An 18,383-nucleotide genomic window follows, 5' to 3' on the forward strand; every position below is an offset into this window, starting at 1 on the left:
GACTTCTATTGTCACTAGTCCAATTCTAAACCCAATCTTGTGTGTTTTAATGAAGGGAGAGTCTATGGCAGAGCACATGATGATGCCCATGAACCACGGCCAGGGAAACGGGGGTCTGCATGGCTACCGGATGGGCATGAATGGAGGCCTGCAGGCAGGCCCCCAGCAGCACATTCCCCAGTCTGGCTTGAGAGCCATGCCCAATGGACAGATGATGCACTATGGAGCGGGGCCTCAGGGAAACATGGAGGCCGCCATGCGCCAAAGGGCTAACATGGTGGGGCCTATGAATGGACAGATGGGTCACCACCGAATGCAGTCAACTAACATGATGTTCAACAACCAGGGCCAGCCACAGCAGCATCACGTTCAGCAGCATCAACAGCAGCATCAACAGCACCACCACATGCAGCAACAACAGCCTCAACCACCACCGCCACAACAACAACAACAACAGCAACAGCAGTATATGACCGGGGGTCTCACTTCCCAACAGCTCATGGCCAGCATGCACCTTCAGAAACTCAACACACAGTACCACGGGCACCCGTTGGGACACATGAATGGCAACCATATGGGAAATGGGGCGCAATTCCGCATGGGTCAGGCTCAGCTGAGCAACATGCAGCACATGCCCGGCCCAGCTCTCAGTCTTAATGGTATGGATGCTGATTTGATCGACGAAGAGGTTTTGACGTCGTTGGTCATGGAGTTAGGACTGGACCGGGTGCAAGAACTCCCTGAACTCTTCCTCGGACAAAACGAGTTTGACTTCATATCGGACTTTGTGAGCAAACAGCAGCCGAGCACCGTTAGCTGCTGAGACAGGACTGTTTGGACGCTTCGAGGCGGGATTTGATTATCAATATGGTTATTTTTGGGACCACCATCACCAGAACCAGAGGTGGCCAAATGCCTCTGTTCTCAGAAACGAGTGGTCAAGCTCCTGTCAGGACTACAGTTCTGCTTCTGGCTGGAACGCCAAAAAACAACGTTCCATGGATGAATGTAACAACACTTCAGAACTGTGAACTTGGTGCAATGTAAAGACACTCAAACATTTATTTGTCTTCGATGCAGTTTTACATTTAAAAATGTATTTATTTATTGCTTATTCAGATGTATTAACATAGAACAAAAAAGCAGCAATGACCTTAAGAACCTGTGGTTTATGGGGCAACTGCCAAAATGGCATTGCTGAATTGTTCTCTTTGATTTAGACCCAAAAAATGTGTTCATCGACCCAAACCGTAAGTCTATTGTATGGTAAATGTTCAGTATACCCAAAACCACTGCTTGCTTACAATAGTCTTGATACAACTGATCTGTCTGAGCTTTAGAATTGCCTTAAATCAAGTTGCTTTTATTTATTTGTTCCCCCAGTTCCCCAACAGTCCAAGAGGGCTCAAAACTATGTGTGACTTGTAATAAAGATGGCCAAGTTTTTAACTTTGGCCTAATTTTTCATCAATCTCTTTTTATTTTTGCCTTTTTCAACTTTAGTTGCCTTTTTATAAGGTATAACTGTAAAATTCTGAGTAACATGTATCTCAAAAGCAAACCTAAAAAGCTTGACTTGGATGTCTGGTTCAACAATTCAATGGTTGATTCCTAAAATATTTAAGATCGTTGCTAGCTCAAATAATCTTCACTTGTCAAATCAGTACTCTGCTATCTGTCTACAATTTTATTAAGGTTGTTCATTATTAGGAACTTAATCTATTTTTTCTTTTTGCATTTTCAAAATGTGTGTGCCATGTCATATAATATCATGTCCAGCTAAAGGATTTTCCAAAAAAAAAAACCTAAGCTGCACTTGTAAAATCCTAAAATGCTGTTATCATGTAAATCAGAGATGCCCAAACGTAGTCCTGGAGTTCAAGTGTCCTGCATAGTTTAGCTCCAACTTCCTCCAACACACCTGCCTGGAAGTCTAGTTAGTATACAGAGAAAGCGCTTGATTAGCTGGTTCAGGTGTGTTTCATTTGGGTTGGAACTAAAATATGCAGGACACCGGCTCTTCAGGACCGAGTCTGGACACTCCTGATGTAGATCATAAGTCTCAAACTCCATTGCTTGAGTACCGCAGCTCTGCACAATTGTGCTCCAACCCTATCAAACACTGCAGATACAAATAATCAAGGTGTTCAAAAGAGTCATTAACAGCTTTATTAGTTGGATCAGCTGTGTTTGATAGTGTTGGAGCATAACTGCAGAGCTGTGGCCCTCCAGGAGTTGAGTTTGAGACCTATGATGTAAATAATTGAGCAAAATTTGTTAAACGATAGTTTACACCAATTAATTTACACACTATTTACTCTCCCTCAAGTGGTTATAAACCTTTGAGTTTCTTCAGTTGAACACAAAAGATGAACTAAGAATTTGAAACCCTGTAAAAATTCACTTCCATATTAGGAAAAACAAATCATATAAGAGTCAAGGTTTACAGGTTTCCAATTGATATTTATTCAAAATAAAGTTCTGTTCAACAGAAAAAAGAATCTCAAGAAGGTTTGAAACAAAGGCTTAGTAAATGATATTTTAAGTGTAACTATTCCTTTAAGTTTAGTTAAGAAAAATATGTGGCTGAATTTAAATTGATTAAACCTTTATTCATATCTTGCAACTAACCAATAGAAAGATATTGTGTGTGTTGTGTTTTCCTCTTTTCAGAGAATACAACACAAGTGTTTTTACATCAGTGCTCTTTTAATCCCACTGACTTTAAGTGTGTAGACTAAAACATTCTTCAAAATGCCCACTGTGTTCTGCAGAATAAAGTCCTATAGGTTTATAACAGCAGTAGGGTGAGTAAATAATGACCTTCATTGCGTTTCTGAAGTGTGAACCGTTGGTTTAACTGGTGCTAGGATGTGCCTTGAAAAACAATATTGCCTGTACAGCTCAAATCTGTTAGTATTGTTGGCACAGCACATGTTCCACTGACTAGCCTTTTTTTAGTTTAAATCAACTGACTAGTTTCATGCTTAGTATAAAGGGGTTGAATGAATTCCACTCAAACTGCTACTTTGCTTTTAATAGATCTCATACTGCTTGTGCAGCAAGTACCTTTTACCTACTTTGCATGTAATAAAGGTGTGTATGGGGGAGGTAGCGGAAGCTGTCCAGGTTAATCTGTGCTTACCTTGACATTACAAGGCTTTATTTGAACCCTGGGCCTGTGCTTTTTGTCCAGGGAATAGAGGGCAAAGTGTTGTCCATTTACGGACGTGCAGTGGTGAAGGGGATTCAGGGAGGGGGGGAAGGGTGAAGATTGCAGTGACAAGCCGTTAACGCTCCACTGTCACTTCCTGTTTCTTCTCAGTGGAGGAAGGGCTTCAAGAAAGTCAATTGAGGTTACTTGGTAGAAGCACTTGTATTGGATTCCCCATTTGAGTGCTGTAGTATTAGTATTAGCCTTAATAATACAATCTATGAATGCCAGTGGATGCTGAAGGGACAGGACTGAGCTAACAGGCACTTGAGCTAACAGAGGGCTTCAGTTTTGGCTCCACCCTGTTTATTTTTAAAAACTACAATATTTGTTAGTCTGTAAGTTATTCTTGCTGCTGCATCGTATGTTTAGATGGTATGTGTTGATGTCAATCAAATTAACCTAGTCTTGTGCAATCAGCAAAATTATAAACTCAATGTTGTGCTCAGAGATTATGCTGAAGTTTGTTATAGATATAGTGTCATAGAAAGCATAGATTCCCATACAGGGCATTTCCATGTCTGTTATTTCTTATTGACCCTCTAGACACAATATCCGGGTTGTAGAGTTTGTATGTATATTTATATACACTCACCGGCCACTTTATTAGGTACACCTTACTATTACTGGGTTGGTCTTAATCCTTTGTGGCATAGATTCAACAAGGTACTGGAAATATTCCTCAGAGATTTCGGTCCATATTGACGTGATGGCATCACGCAGTTGCTGCAGATTTGTCGCTGCACATCCGTGATGCGAATCTCCCGTTCCATCACATTCCAAAGGTATTGAGATCTGGTGACTGTGGAGGCCAAAGTCACCTAAACCGCCTTTCTTTCCCTTTCTGATGCTCGGAATTAACTGCAACAGATTGTCTTGACCACATCTACATGCCTAAATGCATTGAGTTGCTGCCATGTGATTGGCTGATTTTAACTAGCTATTGGACAGGTGTACGTATTGAAGTGGCCGGTGAAGGTATATTACTTGGAGTTTTTGTAGTGTTTCCAGTACAAATATCTCAAAGTCCTGAAATCAAGAAGCATTTTCTAGACGAGCTAAATATTTTCTTGTTTTCAGAAATAATGAGTCAAAATGCAGGGAGTTTTCCCCTAAAACAAGTAAAATAATCTGCATGTGGGCTAAGCTAAATATTTTTGTTTTTGATTTGAAGTTTATTTTTCTTACCCTTTTGGCAGATTCCTTTGCTTGTTTTAAGAAAAATCTCACATAATTTTGACATAATATTTCTAAAAACAAGACAATGTGTAATGTGTCTAGAAAATGCTTCTTGATGTAAGAATTTTGAGATATTTGGACAGGAGATAAGACAAAAACTAAGTGAGAAAATCATTCTTTGCAGTTTATATATTCGGATGTTTGGATTTTTAAAGAAATTATGTTTTATTCAGCATTAATCTGAAAAATAGAGTAAACAGATTTATAACTACAAAATATATTTATATTTCAAACATTTTGACATTTAAAATATATATCTAATCAGTGCATTGTGAAAAAGTTTCAGAAAAAGTGAAATTCTGAAAAAAAAATTTATGAAAAATATTAAGGAAAATTACTGTTTTTGACCACTATTTCAGTATGTTAAAATGATGACTGAAGACTGAAATAATTGCTGCTGAAAAGTGATTTTCTCCATCCAAAATAAATGACATTTTAACTTAAATGAAACTAGTATGGTCATGAAAGAAATAAGGCAAGGCAAGTTTATTATGTAGCACAGTTTATACACAATGGTAATTCGAAGTGCTTTACATAAACAAGACTAAAAGAAACAAGAAAATAAAAATGATTAAAACAGAAAAAAACAGATTAAAAGGTGTAACAACAAGTTATAAAAGAATGAAAAAGAAAAAAAAGTCATAATAGTGTGATATGTCAAACGTAGCACAGTGCTCATTTGGTAATGACACAGCTAAACAGATGTGTTTTAAATCTTGATTTGAATGTGCCTAATGTTGGAGTGTAAATAAACACTGTCTTGATGAGCATAAGACACTTACCAAGTCCAAAATTTCTGCGCTGTCGCGTAAATTCATCCAATTTTAATATTTCATTCTATTAACACTCAGTTTAATCTTCTTTGTAATGCTTAAAATCATTTGAAAACTAAAAAAAAAAAACATCTGTTTTGTGAAACGACATGACTATTTTGATGTTTCAATTGTAGATGGTAAACAAGCAGCGAGGATAACATGTGCCAACTGACATTTAATTCAGCATTTATAGATAGTAACAGCTCAAAAGAAATTCTACAGCGCACCTTTGAAATGAACGATGGGGGTTTTCAGTTCAAGATGTATCGGTAATCTCATATCTTCTCTGGGGATTTCAGCTGTCTTTGTGAACTTTGCAATGTCAAACAGATAAATATGTACACAACAGGGAACGAGAAGGTGTGTGTGGCTACTTTCTAAGGTGATGAAACATGCAACTATTGTGAAAAAAACAACCATGTAACATCTCTGGGCGTCCTTGGCCGGGCCTAAAATGACACCGCCAATCTGTCTGTTAGATAGGAAATGGGTGTGAGCAATTATTACTTTCAGTTCTTAGCTGATTGTTTTCTGCGCAGAGAAAAGTGTCATTTATCATAATTATCTTCAGGTTCAGAAGCATTGCTTCTTAGTATTACGCCATCATATTGTTTTAGTCTCCGTCCAACTATTGGTGTAATTCCACCTTTGGGGAACCAGACTAGACATAAGCTAAGCAGGGTGTGACAGGAGACATTCACTGTTGACTGTTTTTTGCAGGCTCTCTCTGAGGCCACCCACAATAATCTCTAAACACACACATGAACACACACCTACTGTTCTCTCTGAGGGAGCTTTTCGATTCACTAGAATGAGCAAACGACATGGTCATTAAACAAGAAATGTCTTGTTTTTTTTTTTATTTTTGTTTTTTTTTGGAAAAAACGACTTACTAAAATTGAGAAGGGTAGTTTGGGAAATTCTAGGTAGGGTTTTACCCAGGTGCTTTGAAGGATCCTGGAGACCACCTCTTGTGAAGCATTTCACACAGTCAGCAATTTTTTAACTGCTTTCCTGACAATGGAGTTTACCGATTCAAGTCTTTGTCTAGATATTTGATTCTTGAAATGTTTTATTAACCAATTTAATCATATTTTTCTTGCAATTGTAAATGTGAATTATTTGATTCTAAAAAATGTAATAAAAATGTGTATCAAATATTTATAAAAGGTATAGTACACACAACAATCCAACAAGCACAAGTTGAGGTCTAAAAGCAAATGTGATATTTGTTTAATATAAACACACTAGCCACTTTACTAGGTACACCTGTTCAATTGCTCGTTAACGCACATTTATAATTAGCCAATCAGGAACAATGTCAGAAACGCAATGCATTTAGGCATGTAGACATGGGCTGTTTCTCAATATGTGTTCTTTAGTGGTTTTGCGTCCTCATGTTCTCGTGTAACGTCATCATCAAGTTCAGTTCCAAAGCTCAAGACCGCAAGAACTGAGGACGCGTGAAACTTCCCGGATGTGTTCTTGATATCAAGGATGCACCGATGCAGACTTGAGCACCCAACTCACTCGAGAAGCCCCAAAAGTCAATGCGACTGGAGATGGGAAGCGCAGCATTAAATTTAGATTTATTATTAAAGTTCAGAGATATAACTTATTTATCTCTAAACGTTACCATGGACATCTTAATTAAGGAATAAACACATTAAGGGTGTTTATTTGCTGAAATTCATATTAAAATCTGTTTTATTTATATTGTGCAATGCATAGTTGTAAAGTCTTCATGCATTGTATATATTTTTAAAAAGGGGAAAAACAATAACTCGTTGTATGAATGCTGTAATGTTAAAATAATTTTCAGTTAAAAATGTGTGAAGGTTATGTGACCATCAGGAAGAACGTAATCCTCTCATTTCTCACAGGATGCATTTTCTGTTTTCGTGGTCTCCCGAGTTCGTTCTTCCAAGGACACCTGGCAAGACCGGTCTCCACAAGAACGCAAGTCTGTTCTCTGGGTTCTTGGAATTGAGAAACAGCCATGGTCAAGACAATCTGCTGCAGTTCAAACCGAGCATCAGAATGGGGGAAGAAAGGTGATTTAAGTGACTTTGAACGTGGCATGATTGTTGGTGCCAGACGGGCTGGTCTGAATATTTCAGAAACTGCTGATCTACTGGGATTTTCATGCACAACCATCTCTAGAGTTTACAGAGAATGGTCAGAAAAACAGAAAATATTCAGTAAGGGGCAGTTCTGTGGGCATAAATGCCTTGTTGTTGATTCCAGAGGTCAGAGGAGAATGGCCAGACTATTTTGAGTTGAAAGAAAGTACAGTAACTCAAATAACCACTTGTTACAACCGAGGTATGCAGAAGAGCATTTCTAAATGCACAACACATCCAATCTTGAGACAGATGGGCTAGAGCAGCAGAAGACCACATTTCCAGAACCTTGTTGAATATATGCCACGAAGGACTAAGGCAGTTCTGAAGGCAAAACTAGTTCAACTAGTATGGTGTACCTAATAAATTTCATTACCTTCATTAAGGCTGCCTGCATTTTTTTCTCTCGAGCTAAGCATTTGTTTTCTATTGATTTTAATGGAGATGTCACATTTTTTGAGCATCTGCAGTTTAGTGAGGCACAAAGTGGGTGTTTATGATAAAAACAAGACATGTTAGTTGTATAGTTTTGAATGGAAAATTATATGGCGAATGAAGCCCCGTCTACTAGTACTGGAGCCAATCATCATCGATCACTTTAGGCTGACGTTTCTCCGGAGGAGAAGCTTAAACCCAATGTGTGCTTTTAAGACAGTTTGTTGGTCAACAAATGCACTGGAATCTCAGCAAATATCCGTTTTAAAGACATAAAATATATCAAAATAAAGCTTGACATTTCTACTTTTAAATGAGCCAAGTGAAACTTAAAAAAAAAGTTTTGGGTTTCGTAATCTGTATGAAATGAACGTGAGGTAGATTCTGTCCTGTCAAACGCACATCACATGACAGCAATTACTCAAACGCTCACACACATGTGAACAAAGAGTCGCTGTCTTTTCTGGAGAAGATTCGCCATCAAGACCAAGTTCTGAATTACTTCTGAAGACTGACAAAGAATTATCCAGAGGATGATAATGTGTAGAACGGCCATAAATGAGGTTGGTGTCATGATCTCGTTTCTTTTGAGTGCGCATTAGCATGCGCAACCTGTAAATATGCAGATTTTGTTTGGTTCGAATGTTTAGAAATTTGAAACATTTCGAATGTTTTGTTAATGTAGTTTAACAGAAGAATTTGATGTTTACCTATACAGACAGAATGGCCGAGCATACTGCCCAAGAGGCGTTTTAAAGATGGTCACTAAGTGAAATGACCTTGGCACCGCGTTTTGCTTCTTTAAGGCTGATTTATACTTCTGCATCAAACACCGGCGTATGCTATGGCGTTGATGCATAGCCCTTCGTCGTGGCCGTCGGCGTCATTGACGTGCACCTCTCAAAAAATGTAACTACAACGCGTAGCGCAAGCTCTGTGATTGGTTAGCTTGGTAGTGCTGACGAGTCTGGCCCAATGGAGCGATTGTTTACAAGTGTGGAGTCCCGTGAAGGAGCTCCGGATGGAAAGTTTTTTTTTGTGTTTACCTTATAGTTGAAGTTCTTGCACGTTTGCCGGTTCCTGCCTCAAAATGAGGGAGTTTGAACCACTTGTACATCCAGGAAGTGGAAAACAGCAGCGTGGAAACTCGACACAGAGGAACATTTACACCTCACTGCCAACTAGCGTTTCGGAAGTGTTAATGCAGACCAACAGAGACAGCGCCCAGAAGTATAAATGCACAGCTACGGGCGTTGCATGCGCCGTGGGTTACGCCGGTCACCTGACGCAGAAGTATAAACCAGGCTTTAGAAGCAAAGATGTGTTCGGTTTGAGTAAACTCTGATTGGAATTGAACATTCTTATGGTTTTCAGATGTAACCATTACAGGACTAAACAATCCAAGGTACCATTGAAAATCATTGTTTCTAATGAAAAAACATAGCATATCTGTCACAATGTGAAGTTTATTTATAAACTAATTTCGAGAGGATCACATGCTTATGATTGCTTGCAGCCGGCCCCGTATTATTCAATTTATAATTTATCAATTAGACAATTTCTATGCCACTATTAATACCCCAAGTTCCATATAACAGCCATCTTCGTTTTGAAGAATCCCCCTTTCCACTCCTACTCCTCCTCCTTTTCTAGATCGGTGGCACGGTGGCCCAGTGGATAGCACTGTTGCCTCACAGCAAGAATGTCACTGGTTCTAGTCCTTACCAAGCCAGTCGACATTTCTGTGCGGAGTTTACAGGTTCTCTCTGTACTCACGTGGGTTTCCCCCCATGCTCACAAGAGTTTCCTCAAAAACATGCAACTTAAGGTGACTAATACAAATCCACACCATAGACATGCTGCTAGTAAGTAGTTATCTCTTAAGAGCAATCACTATCTGTTCAGTAGCTCTCACAGCAGGGGAGTTCTCAAAATCTACCTGAGCTCAAACTCCCCTCTCGCCTTGCAAACAGGAAGGAGCCCCGGGCTCGAGGATCTTATGAGCTCAGGGCTCTCTCCTGGGACAGCATATCAAACAAGCTTTGTAATCAATCATCAGATAAGTGTGAACTCTTGAATGCTAACAAATCCACATTCAAAGACCAACAGCACTTTTAAAGCTTCCAGAAACAAGAAAAATGGCCAGTTAAAATGTCTGGAAATTGTGTCAATCAGCACAAGAAATAAGTAAGAGCAGCCTAATGGTTATATTAAAATATCTTCTGAAGAAATAACGAATCACATGTTAGAATTCATTAAATGAATAGAGTCATTCAGCAGCAGATCTGACAGATTCATTCAGTCGATTTGTCACTGTCACACAACCAGCGATCGCTTCCCAGAAGATCGCTGGTTCTCACACGAACTCTCAGGACTTCCGCATTCCCCAGGACTACACATTCATACATGCACTGCTCCCAGACACACACGCCTGCTCAGTCATCTATCCTGATCGCATCACCAGCTGGACCTTGTTCACAGACTGATTCCACTCCATTCATAAGCCACTCATTGACGCTATTGAATAAACTGCATATTAGATCTTACCTCCTGTTGTCTCCTTTCACTCCACCCCAGTCTGGTAACAGTCACATGCAAACATTGATTTATGCATAATTGTGGAAAAAATAATTAGAGTATTTAATGTGGAGTAATATACCTTTGTGAATCCAACTACACAGGTTTCCATGTGTTTGTATTTGCATGAGAAGCCTCAAAGGAGCACTGCTATGCAAATCAGAAATATGTCAATAAAGTTTGTGGCCAGCAAGAAACTCATTCATTTCATTTTGAAACTTCTGTTTTGAAATTTTTAATTGAGAATCCTATGCACATTTGATCCTCCACAGTTCTGCCTGTTAAATGCAAATGCTGTACACGCCAACAATGATATCTATATACTGTCAACAACAATCTTTGAATTTAGCTACTGGCATAATGATCTCATCTCTTTTAATACTTTTCACTAGTCATTCCTGACTATAACCTGCTATTTTTCAGGGTCTGTATGTACAAAACATTTTATATTACCATTAAGAATTCTCCTAAACAGCGGTAAAAGTTTTTAGTTCAATTTTTTCTCAAAGCTGCAGAGACAAACCTTTACTGAGGAGTAAGTCTAAAGCTAAGAGTAAAACCAGGGTTGACCTATATGAGCTGCTTTGCATGATGTCAGCATGAATATTACTATGCACACAGTGATTGGCTGATGGAGACGAGGTTTTGTCAGAGATTTATTCATGGAAACTTTATAGAGCGCTATATTGTTGCCACATTCAAATAAATATTTGAAATTGCAGGCTAAGGGGAGAACTGCACTATAAATAGTACACTACCTGACAAAAGTCATCAATCCCAGTTGTAAGAGGAGCAACAAATGATAACTTCTAGTTGATAATTTGGAAAAGTAGCTGAAGGTAGATTTATTACCGATGAATCATGTGTTGAACTGCATCCCAATCATCACAAATACTGCAGAAGACCTATTGGAATGCCGTTTTCAGTATGGGAGCATGCAAGAGATCTGCAAAGTGGACATGAACATCAACAGCGGGAGGTATCAAGACATTTGTGTTGCCTATTACTTCAGCCTCCACATCAAAGTTCCTGAAAGCAAAGAAGGCCAAGGTGGCCCAGGATTGGCCAGCCCGGTCACCAGACATGAACATTATTGAACCTGTCTGGGGTAAGATGGAGGAGGAGGCATTCAAAATGAATACAACAAATCTTGATGAACTCTGGGAGTCCTGTAAAAACGCTTTCTTTGCCATTCCAGATGACTGTATTGATAAATTATTTGGGTCATTGCAGAGATGTATGAATGCAGTCGTCCAAGCTGATGGGAGTCATACACAATATTAATTTGTTTTCCACTGCACCATGACTTTATATTCTATACTGTACATTATTTCTGTTAAATGACAAGACTTTTGTCCTAGCAAAGCCAGACCTTACAGTCCTAATTAAATAAATAAAAATCAAGGAACGATAATATTTTATTGTGGTTACATAAGCCTAATCTAGAGGCCTTTGCCTTTCATATAAGCCACTTCTGATACCAAATGATCAACTAAAAGTCAAGTTATTATGTGTTGCTCCTAAAACTTGAGTAGACCACAAGACTTTTGTTAGGTAGTGTGTGTTCTTTGCTTTTAATGTCACAGTCATTCAATAAAGATTTTCTTTCAATGGTACAAGGTAATGTATTTTTTATATAAAAACAATCAAGCAAATGAGTTCAGATGCAAAAAACACTAAGTGCCATCTGCAATTACATTCTAAAATGAGCATTTTTATCAGCTTCCCATATTTATATTTAGTTATTTTACATTAAAGGCAAAGAAAAGAATCTATTTTTGACATAAATAAGAAAGTACTGAACCTTCAAAGAAAAAAAAAATATATATATATATATATCCAAACCTTTAGTGACTTAAGAATCCCCTTCCCTACTGCTAATATTTCACTCATTTAGGAGTTAGTTTTAGTGCTAAATGCGTCGTGAGATATTATTTCTCTGGCAAAACATTAGCAGTCCTAAATTTAGGACTGACAGACCAATTATTTTTTTTAATAGCAACTTTCAGTCTTGAGATGTTTTGTGCATACAGCCCCTGATCTGGAAACAAGTCTAACTATGTTCCTTTGTGTGAATGTGCCTTTAGTCTGATTGATTATAGCAAATAAATAATATTGCGTTAACAAACTTCATCCTTTTGTATAAGTATTTTTTTTTATGTGGAATGTTGTTAAAATACACTTAGAACCTGGTTACAACTGACTTTAACTGCTTGCCCAGAACTAGAGTTCTTTGTTTGACTAGAAGGATGTTTTGTATCAAAGTAACATTCATGCATATTGCTGCAATAAAAAAGTCCCCTTGGGTTCTTTGAAGCAAGTTTCTAAACAACCACTTCAGGTTCTCCAAGATCTTTTAGATCCTTTATAATTAAGCCAAAGGTTTATTAGATCCCAAAGCACACCAACTAATGATCCTATCATAGAGGCTTCAGAATACCATATCAGAGACAAAAATGCAGGAAGAGTGAGATGGGTGGAGCACGCATCGACATGTTTTCCCTTCCGTCCACTGGCTTTTTTTTTTTTTTTTCAAATAAAAACATGTTTTTTCAGAGTTCAATTGGTTTTGCCCTTACGCTGACCATTCATGCGTGAACATACGCAAGAAATTGATTGTGATGGACCGCACTTCCTGCTCTTGTTTCGCCTGACTGCCAGCCAGCAACCCTAATTTGGAGCCCTGGATGAGCTTCAGTTAGACCTGATAGCTCTTGCTACTTATAAAAAAACCGTCTCAATTATGAATATTCATCAGCGATCTTCACACATATCGATATCTTCATTATATTGGTGCGAATGACGATGCCACGACATGACATGTTTAGGCAGGCCCTGGCACTGAAAATGTTTGACAGCTAAAAATGGCAGGAGATTTGCCTCCCATCATTCCCCTCCCCTTCCACTGTTTATTGCCTTGGGCTTTTGAAGTTAAGGGCACTGTGTAAATTATTCATTTTCCTGTGTGAAGCTTACCTCTCAGCCAGGCCAGCTTCAACAAGCCAAGGTAGGAGTGGCACTGTTTGTTGTTTGTTCAGTGTTGTGCGTGTATGCATGTGTGTGGAGGCGGCTTTAAGCTCTTGTGTGTTAATCTTATCGGCGAGCACTCAACTACCGATATGCCTCAGGTCTGAGAACACCAGGCTTTAACATAAACAGCCTATATGGGCAGATGGACGCCGCTGAACATGAGCTTCCCAGGTGAGGTCATCCAAGTGTGCGCCCTGAATGTCTTCAGACAATCTCGAGCACACAGTTTTGGCAGGTCGAGACAGAGCAGATTGAGAAAGCTATATGGGTTTTGATATTACCCACTAGAGATTACTATCACGCTGACAAAGTGACGCACAAGCGGCAACATTTCCCAAACATCACCAGGGCAGAATGGTTTCTGAGATGAGATGCACAACAGCATCAGGCGGGCGAGCTACAAAGCTGTAAAAACATTGCGTGTGGGCTGAAAGTGGTCAAAACCTATATCGCAGATGGTAGGAACGAACCCAGCACCCTCTGGCACACAGCAGTGTGTATGCGCTCTAAGCATTCAGAGTATTCGAGGAGCCCGACAGACACATTTTTTATATTTGTAGCATGTCTGGCTGAGAAAGCACCTGTCTGCTCTTCCGATTGGATACCATTGAGCTCGCTGGATGCTACTGAATTCTAAATATACACGCTGTGATTGCAAAGGCTAGAAATCACAGTTTATATTCTGCTTCTTGACACATCTCGTTGGTCCTTTGTAGAGCATATTTGAGGGAATGTTCTTCTAGTAGTACTAATTAGGTAATGCAAAAAATTATTTTGATTTGTGGATCCATCTGTTCTTTTATACAAGCATTTGATTTGCCCTCTTTTTCCCTTTTTGTAATTGACTGCAAAGCTTAAATTCAGATCTGACTCTGTTTAATCAACCATTGGATATAATAATAATAATAATAATAATAATAATAATAATAATAATAATAATAATAATAATAATAATAATGATAATAATAATAATAATAATAATAATAATAATAATTTCTTACATTTATATAGTGCTTTTCTGGACATTCAAAGCGCTTTACACATTTTTGGGGGAATCTCCTCATCCACCACCAGTGTGCAGCATCCACCTGGATGACGCAACTGCAGCCATATTGTGCCAAACCACACACCAGCTGATTGGTGGAGAGGAGACAGAGTGATGAAGCCAGTTATGATATGGGGACGGTTAGGAGGCCATGATGAACAGAAACCAGTGGGCAAATTTTGGCCAGGATGCCGGGGTTTACACCATAACTAATCTACACCATAACTTTTTCATCCAGATGGATGGGGCAACCATTACTGCATCCAAAATGGTAAAAAGCCTTGGAGTGATGATTGATGACCAACTAAACTTCTCTGACCACATTTCTAGAACTGCTCGATCGTGCAGATTCGCACTCTATAACATCAGAAAGATCCGACCCTTCTTATCTGAACATGCAGCTCAACTCCTTGTTCAAGCTCTTATTTTCTCCAAACTGGATTACTGCAACTCTCTACTAGTGGGGCTTCCAGCTAACTCTATCAAGCCTCTTCAGCTGCTCCAGAACGCAGCAGCACGAGTGGTCTTTAATGAATCTAAAAGAGCACATGTCACTCCGCCTCGCCTCTGAACGTCGCCTCGTGGTTCCATCCCAAAGAGGGAAGAAATCACTTTCCCGAACGCTCGCGTTCAATCTGCCCACTTGGTGGAATGAACTCCCTAACTGCATCAGAACGGCAGAGTCACTCGCTGTTTTCAAGAAACAACTAAAAACTCAACTATTTAGTCTCCACTTCCTAATCTGCAATTGCCTATCTGGATATACCACTAACTGTACTAAAAAAATAAAATAAAAATAAAAAGTTACTAAAACTTAGACTTTACAGACCTGAAAGTTGCCTATAGCACTTATTCATTGTTGCTCTTATAGTTGTGTAAATTGCTTCCTTGTCCTCATTTGTAAGTCGCTTTGGATAAAAGCGTCTGCTAAATGACTAAATGTAAATGTAATCTTTTTCGAAGGACATCGTGAGATTTGTAACGACCACAGAGAGTCAGGACCACGGTTTAATGTCTCATCCAAAAGACAGCACTTACTGAGCAGTATAGAGTCCTCATCAATATACTGCGGCGTTAGGACCCACACAGACCGCAGATTAAGCACTCCCCTGCTGGTCTCACTAACACTGCTTCCTGCAGCAACCTAGCTTTCCCATGTGGCCTCCCATCCAGGTACTGCAGCCCTGCTTAGCTTCAGTGGGCTACTATGTGAAAGTTGCAGAAAGCTAGGTGCCAGCTTAATATAATAAAGTCCCAGCCATATACAATGTTTTTTATTATATTTTGACTAAAATATTTTTTCTATCCCATCTTAGTAGGTATACTTCAAGGGAAATGAAAGAAAATATGAGTAACATGATTACAACAGATTTAGGCCAATACAGGAGTCTGAATCAACTTGCCAAAGCAAACTTTCCAGAAAAGTTTGGTAAACACCTTTAAATTTGTCAGTGGTGACAACATAATATGTAGGTTAGGGCTCTAAAGGCCCTGCCTTTTTGACGTCAAAACCTTCTGTAGTTTAGAATTTCTTTGTTTTGCTAAATCAGATGTCGTTGAATAAAAATATAAATGAAGATTATAAAAAGTCTTATATATATATATATATATATATATATATATATATATATATATATATATATATATATATATATATATATATATATATATATATATATATTTAGGCAGGCTTTAAGCCTTCTGTGTGTGTTTTGAACAGCCCGACAGATTGGGAAACAGTTCAGGAACTGTTCACTGTTCAGTTCATGTTTGAAATCAGGTCATAATTGCTATTCTGTTTCATTATGATGTTATTATATAAAGAGCCAGCAAATTGCTTTGCATAACTGCTGTAAAAAATAGCATATTGAGTATTTAGTAGGCATGAGCTGTTATAGGATTCTGACAGTATGATAACCTTGGATAAAATAATCTCGGTTTCACTGTATCAAGGTATTGTGAATACTGCACTAAAAAATTTTCAAATGTCTGGGTAAAAAACAAAAACATTTTTTCCCCTTTGAACACAATATATTTTATTCTTTGAAAGATTTAAAATATTTTGGGACAGTAAACATGCCAGGCTGAATAATTCAAGTAAAATCATTGACTTCTGCTGACTTCATTAGTATATAAAACAATTGATTTCTTTACAATTTAAAACGGCATATTTGGACATCTTTTCTGCTGGAGATACTGTTGTCCTAAAAGACAAACTAAAAATGTAAATAAAAATTTTTTACACATACCTTAAGAACGGTATTACAGAAAATTTGGGTGGTTTTAAAACAATGACTTTTCCAAACCACGGTATAGCTACCTTGCAAACAGTTATCTTCCTATTCAGACCTGCTCAACATGGCCAATGGTGTTAAGTTTGAGATGGGTCAATTGCTAATATCCAATAATGACAGATTGAAAATGTTTAGGAAACTTGTTTGAAAACAGTAATTCTTTTCAAATCCAGTATTGCAAATCCAAGATGGAGGATGAGGTAAGGATTGTATACAGTATAGTAAAAAGTAAGTCACAGTAGGCTACTCACAAAAGAGTACACAAAATCTGGATGACCTAGCTACTACTTTCTGCATACAATGGATACTATCCCATGAGGCCATACAGGATTTATACATGGGGATTTAGTGAGTCCAGAATACATTCATACAACACACGTTCAAGTTATATCAAATGTTTTACATCAAAAGTACAAATCGTTTTAAAATTAGGGAATTAGGGAGTTATTTCCAAGAGTTAAATTAATTGTCCATTTGATTTTTAAAAGAAACCAATATTAGCCTAGCAACATGGTTGTTTTAAAGTGTATTGAACAGTAAGTCGCAAATGACAAAAAATCTTTATTATTTTTTTTTTAAATCGGATTTAAAAATTCCATGTGGATGTTTGCTTACTAATAAACTGCATTTTCTCCACAATATTATGACCTTGATGACACCTAGACAGCCAGACTAAAACCACTGGGTTTTTTGAGAGGATACAAAACACTCCAACAAATTAAATCAAAGCTCAGAGTTTTGATAATCTGAAGCAAACAAACTCAGTCTGACTAAAATCCGAAGATGCTGTAATCACGCAGGCTGCACAGTGAAACTCCAAAGCACGGTTCTTTCAGTATGATAGAGATGGGGTTTTCCACATTAAAAACTACAGAGGGATTTGCAAGTCACGTGAGTGATATACACACTGTATTTGTGTACCATAGAGTGCACACAAACTGACTGAGTTGTTTGGTCAACGTGTAGCACACTGAGAGGCTCCTTCCTGTTTCTTGATTATGTGGTAAGATTTACAGTATGCGACATGCCTCTCTACTCGGCTTTACACGCGCACCCATGTCAGTCAGTGAAAACCGCCACAAACACTTTCACTATATGCTGTGTGCTACTCAGAAATGGTCTAATTATTGTCAACCGTTACTGATTTGCTTTACTACCACATAAATGTCACTGACAAAAATGACTTAACTACATTTTAAATGAAACAGTGTGTTTCATATTACATCTTGTCAAGACATCTTAAATGTATCTATGACTTTTTATCAATGTTGTAGTCTACATTCAGGTCTATATTATTTTTTAGTCAGAAAAACAACATAAATAAAAGGCTGTGCTGCCCTCATGTGGTTGACAAAGTAATCAGCTTGTCCACGACCAGTGTTAAAAGAAACAAATAAAACAGCAGAATGTATTTGTATCTAAATAAGTTAAATGTACTTTAAACCACACACAAAAAATAATTAAATCACAATTAAAAACAAATCTTTCAATAAAGCCACTTCTCCATTTTTACTTTTCACCGGCTTAACAATGATGAAAGGGCGCCCATGATCTTTTGTAAGTTGTTTGGACAAATCTGTGTTTAGGTATACTGTGTCCACGGACATATTG

The 18,383-nt window shown here is 38.2% G+C and overlaps 1 protein-coding gene across 1 annotated transcript in view; it reads left to right on the top strand.

Moving 5' to 3' along the window:
- cited4b (Cbp/p300 interacting transactivator with ED-rich tail 4b) overlaps positions 1–1,471 on the top strand; it is a 2,287-nt gene extending 816 nt beyond the window's left edge. Inside the window, 1 exon segment of the mRNA NM_200078.2 lies at positions 56–1,471. Coding sequence (NP_956372.2) covers positions 65–823 — 759 coding nt within the window. The 5' untranslated portion in view covers positions 56–64 and the 3' untranslated portion in view covers positions 824–1,471.
- The last annotated feature ends 16,912 nt before the right edge of the window (positions 1,472–18,383 follow it).

The sequence above is a fragment of the Danio rerio genome, chromosome 16, assembly GCF_052040795.2.
Source record: "Danio rerio strain M-AB ecotype USA chromosome 16, GRCz13ab, whole genome shotgun sequence".
Classification (NCBI taxonomy): domain Eukaryota; kingdom Metazoa; phylum Chordata; class Actinopteri; order Cypriniformes; family Danionidae; genus Danio; species Danio rerio.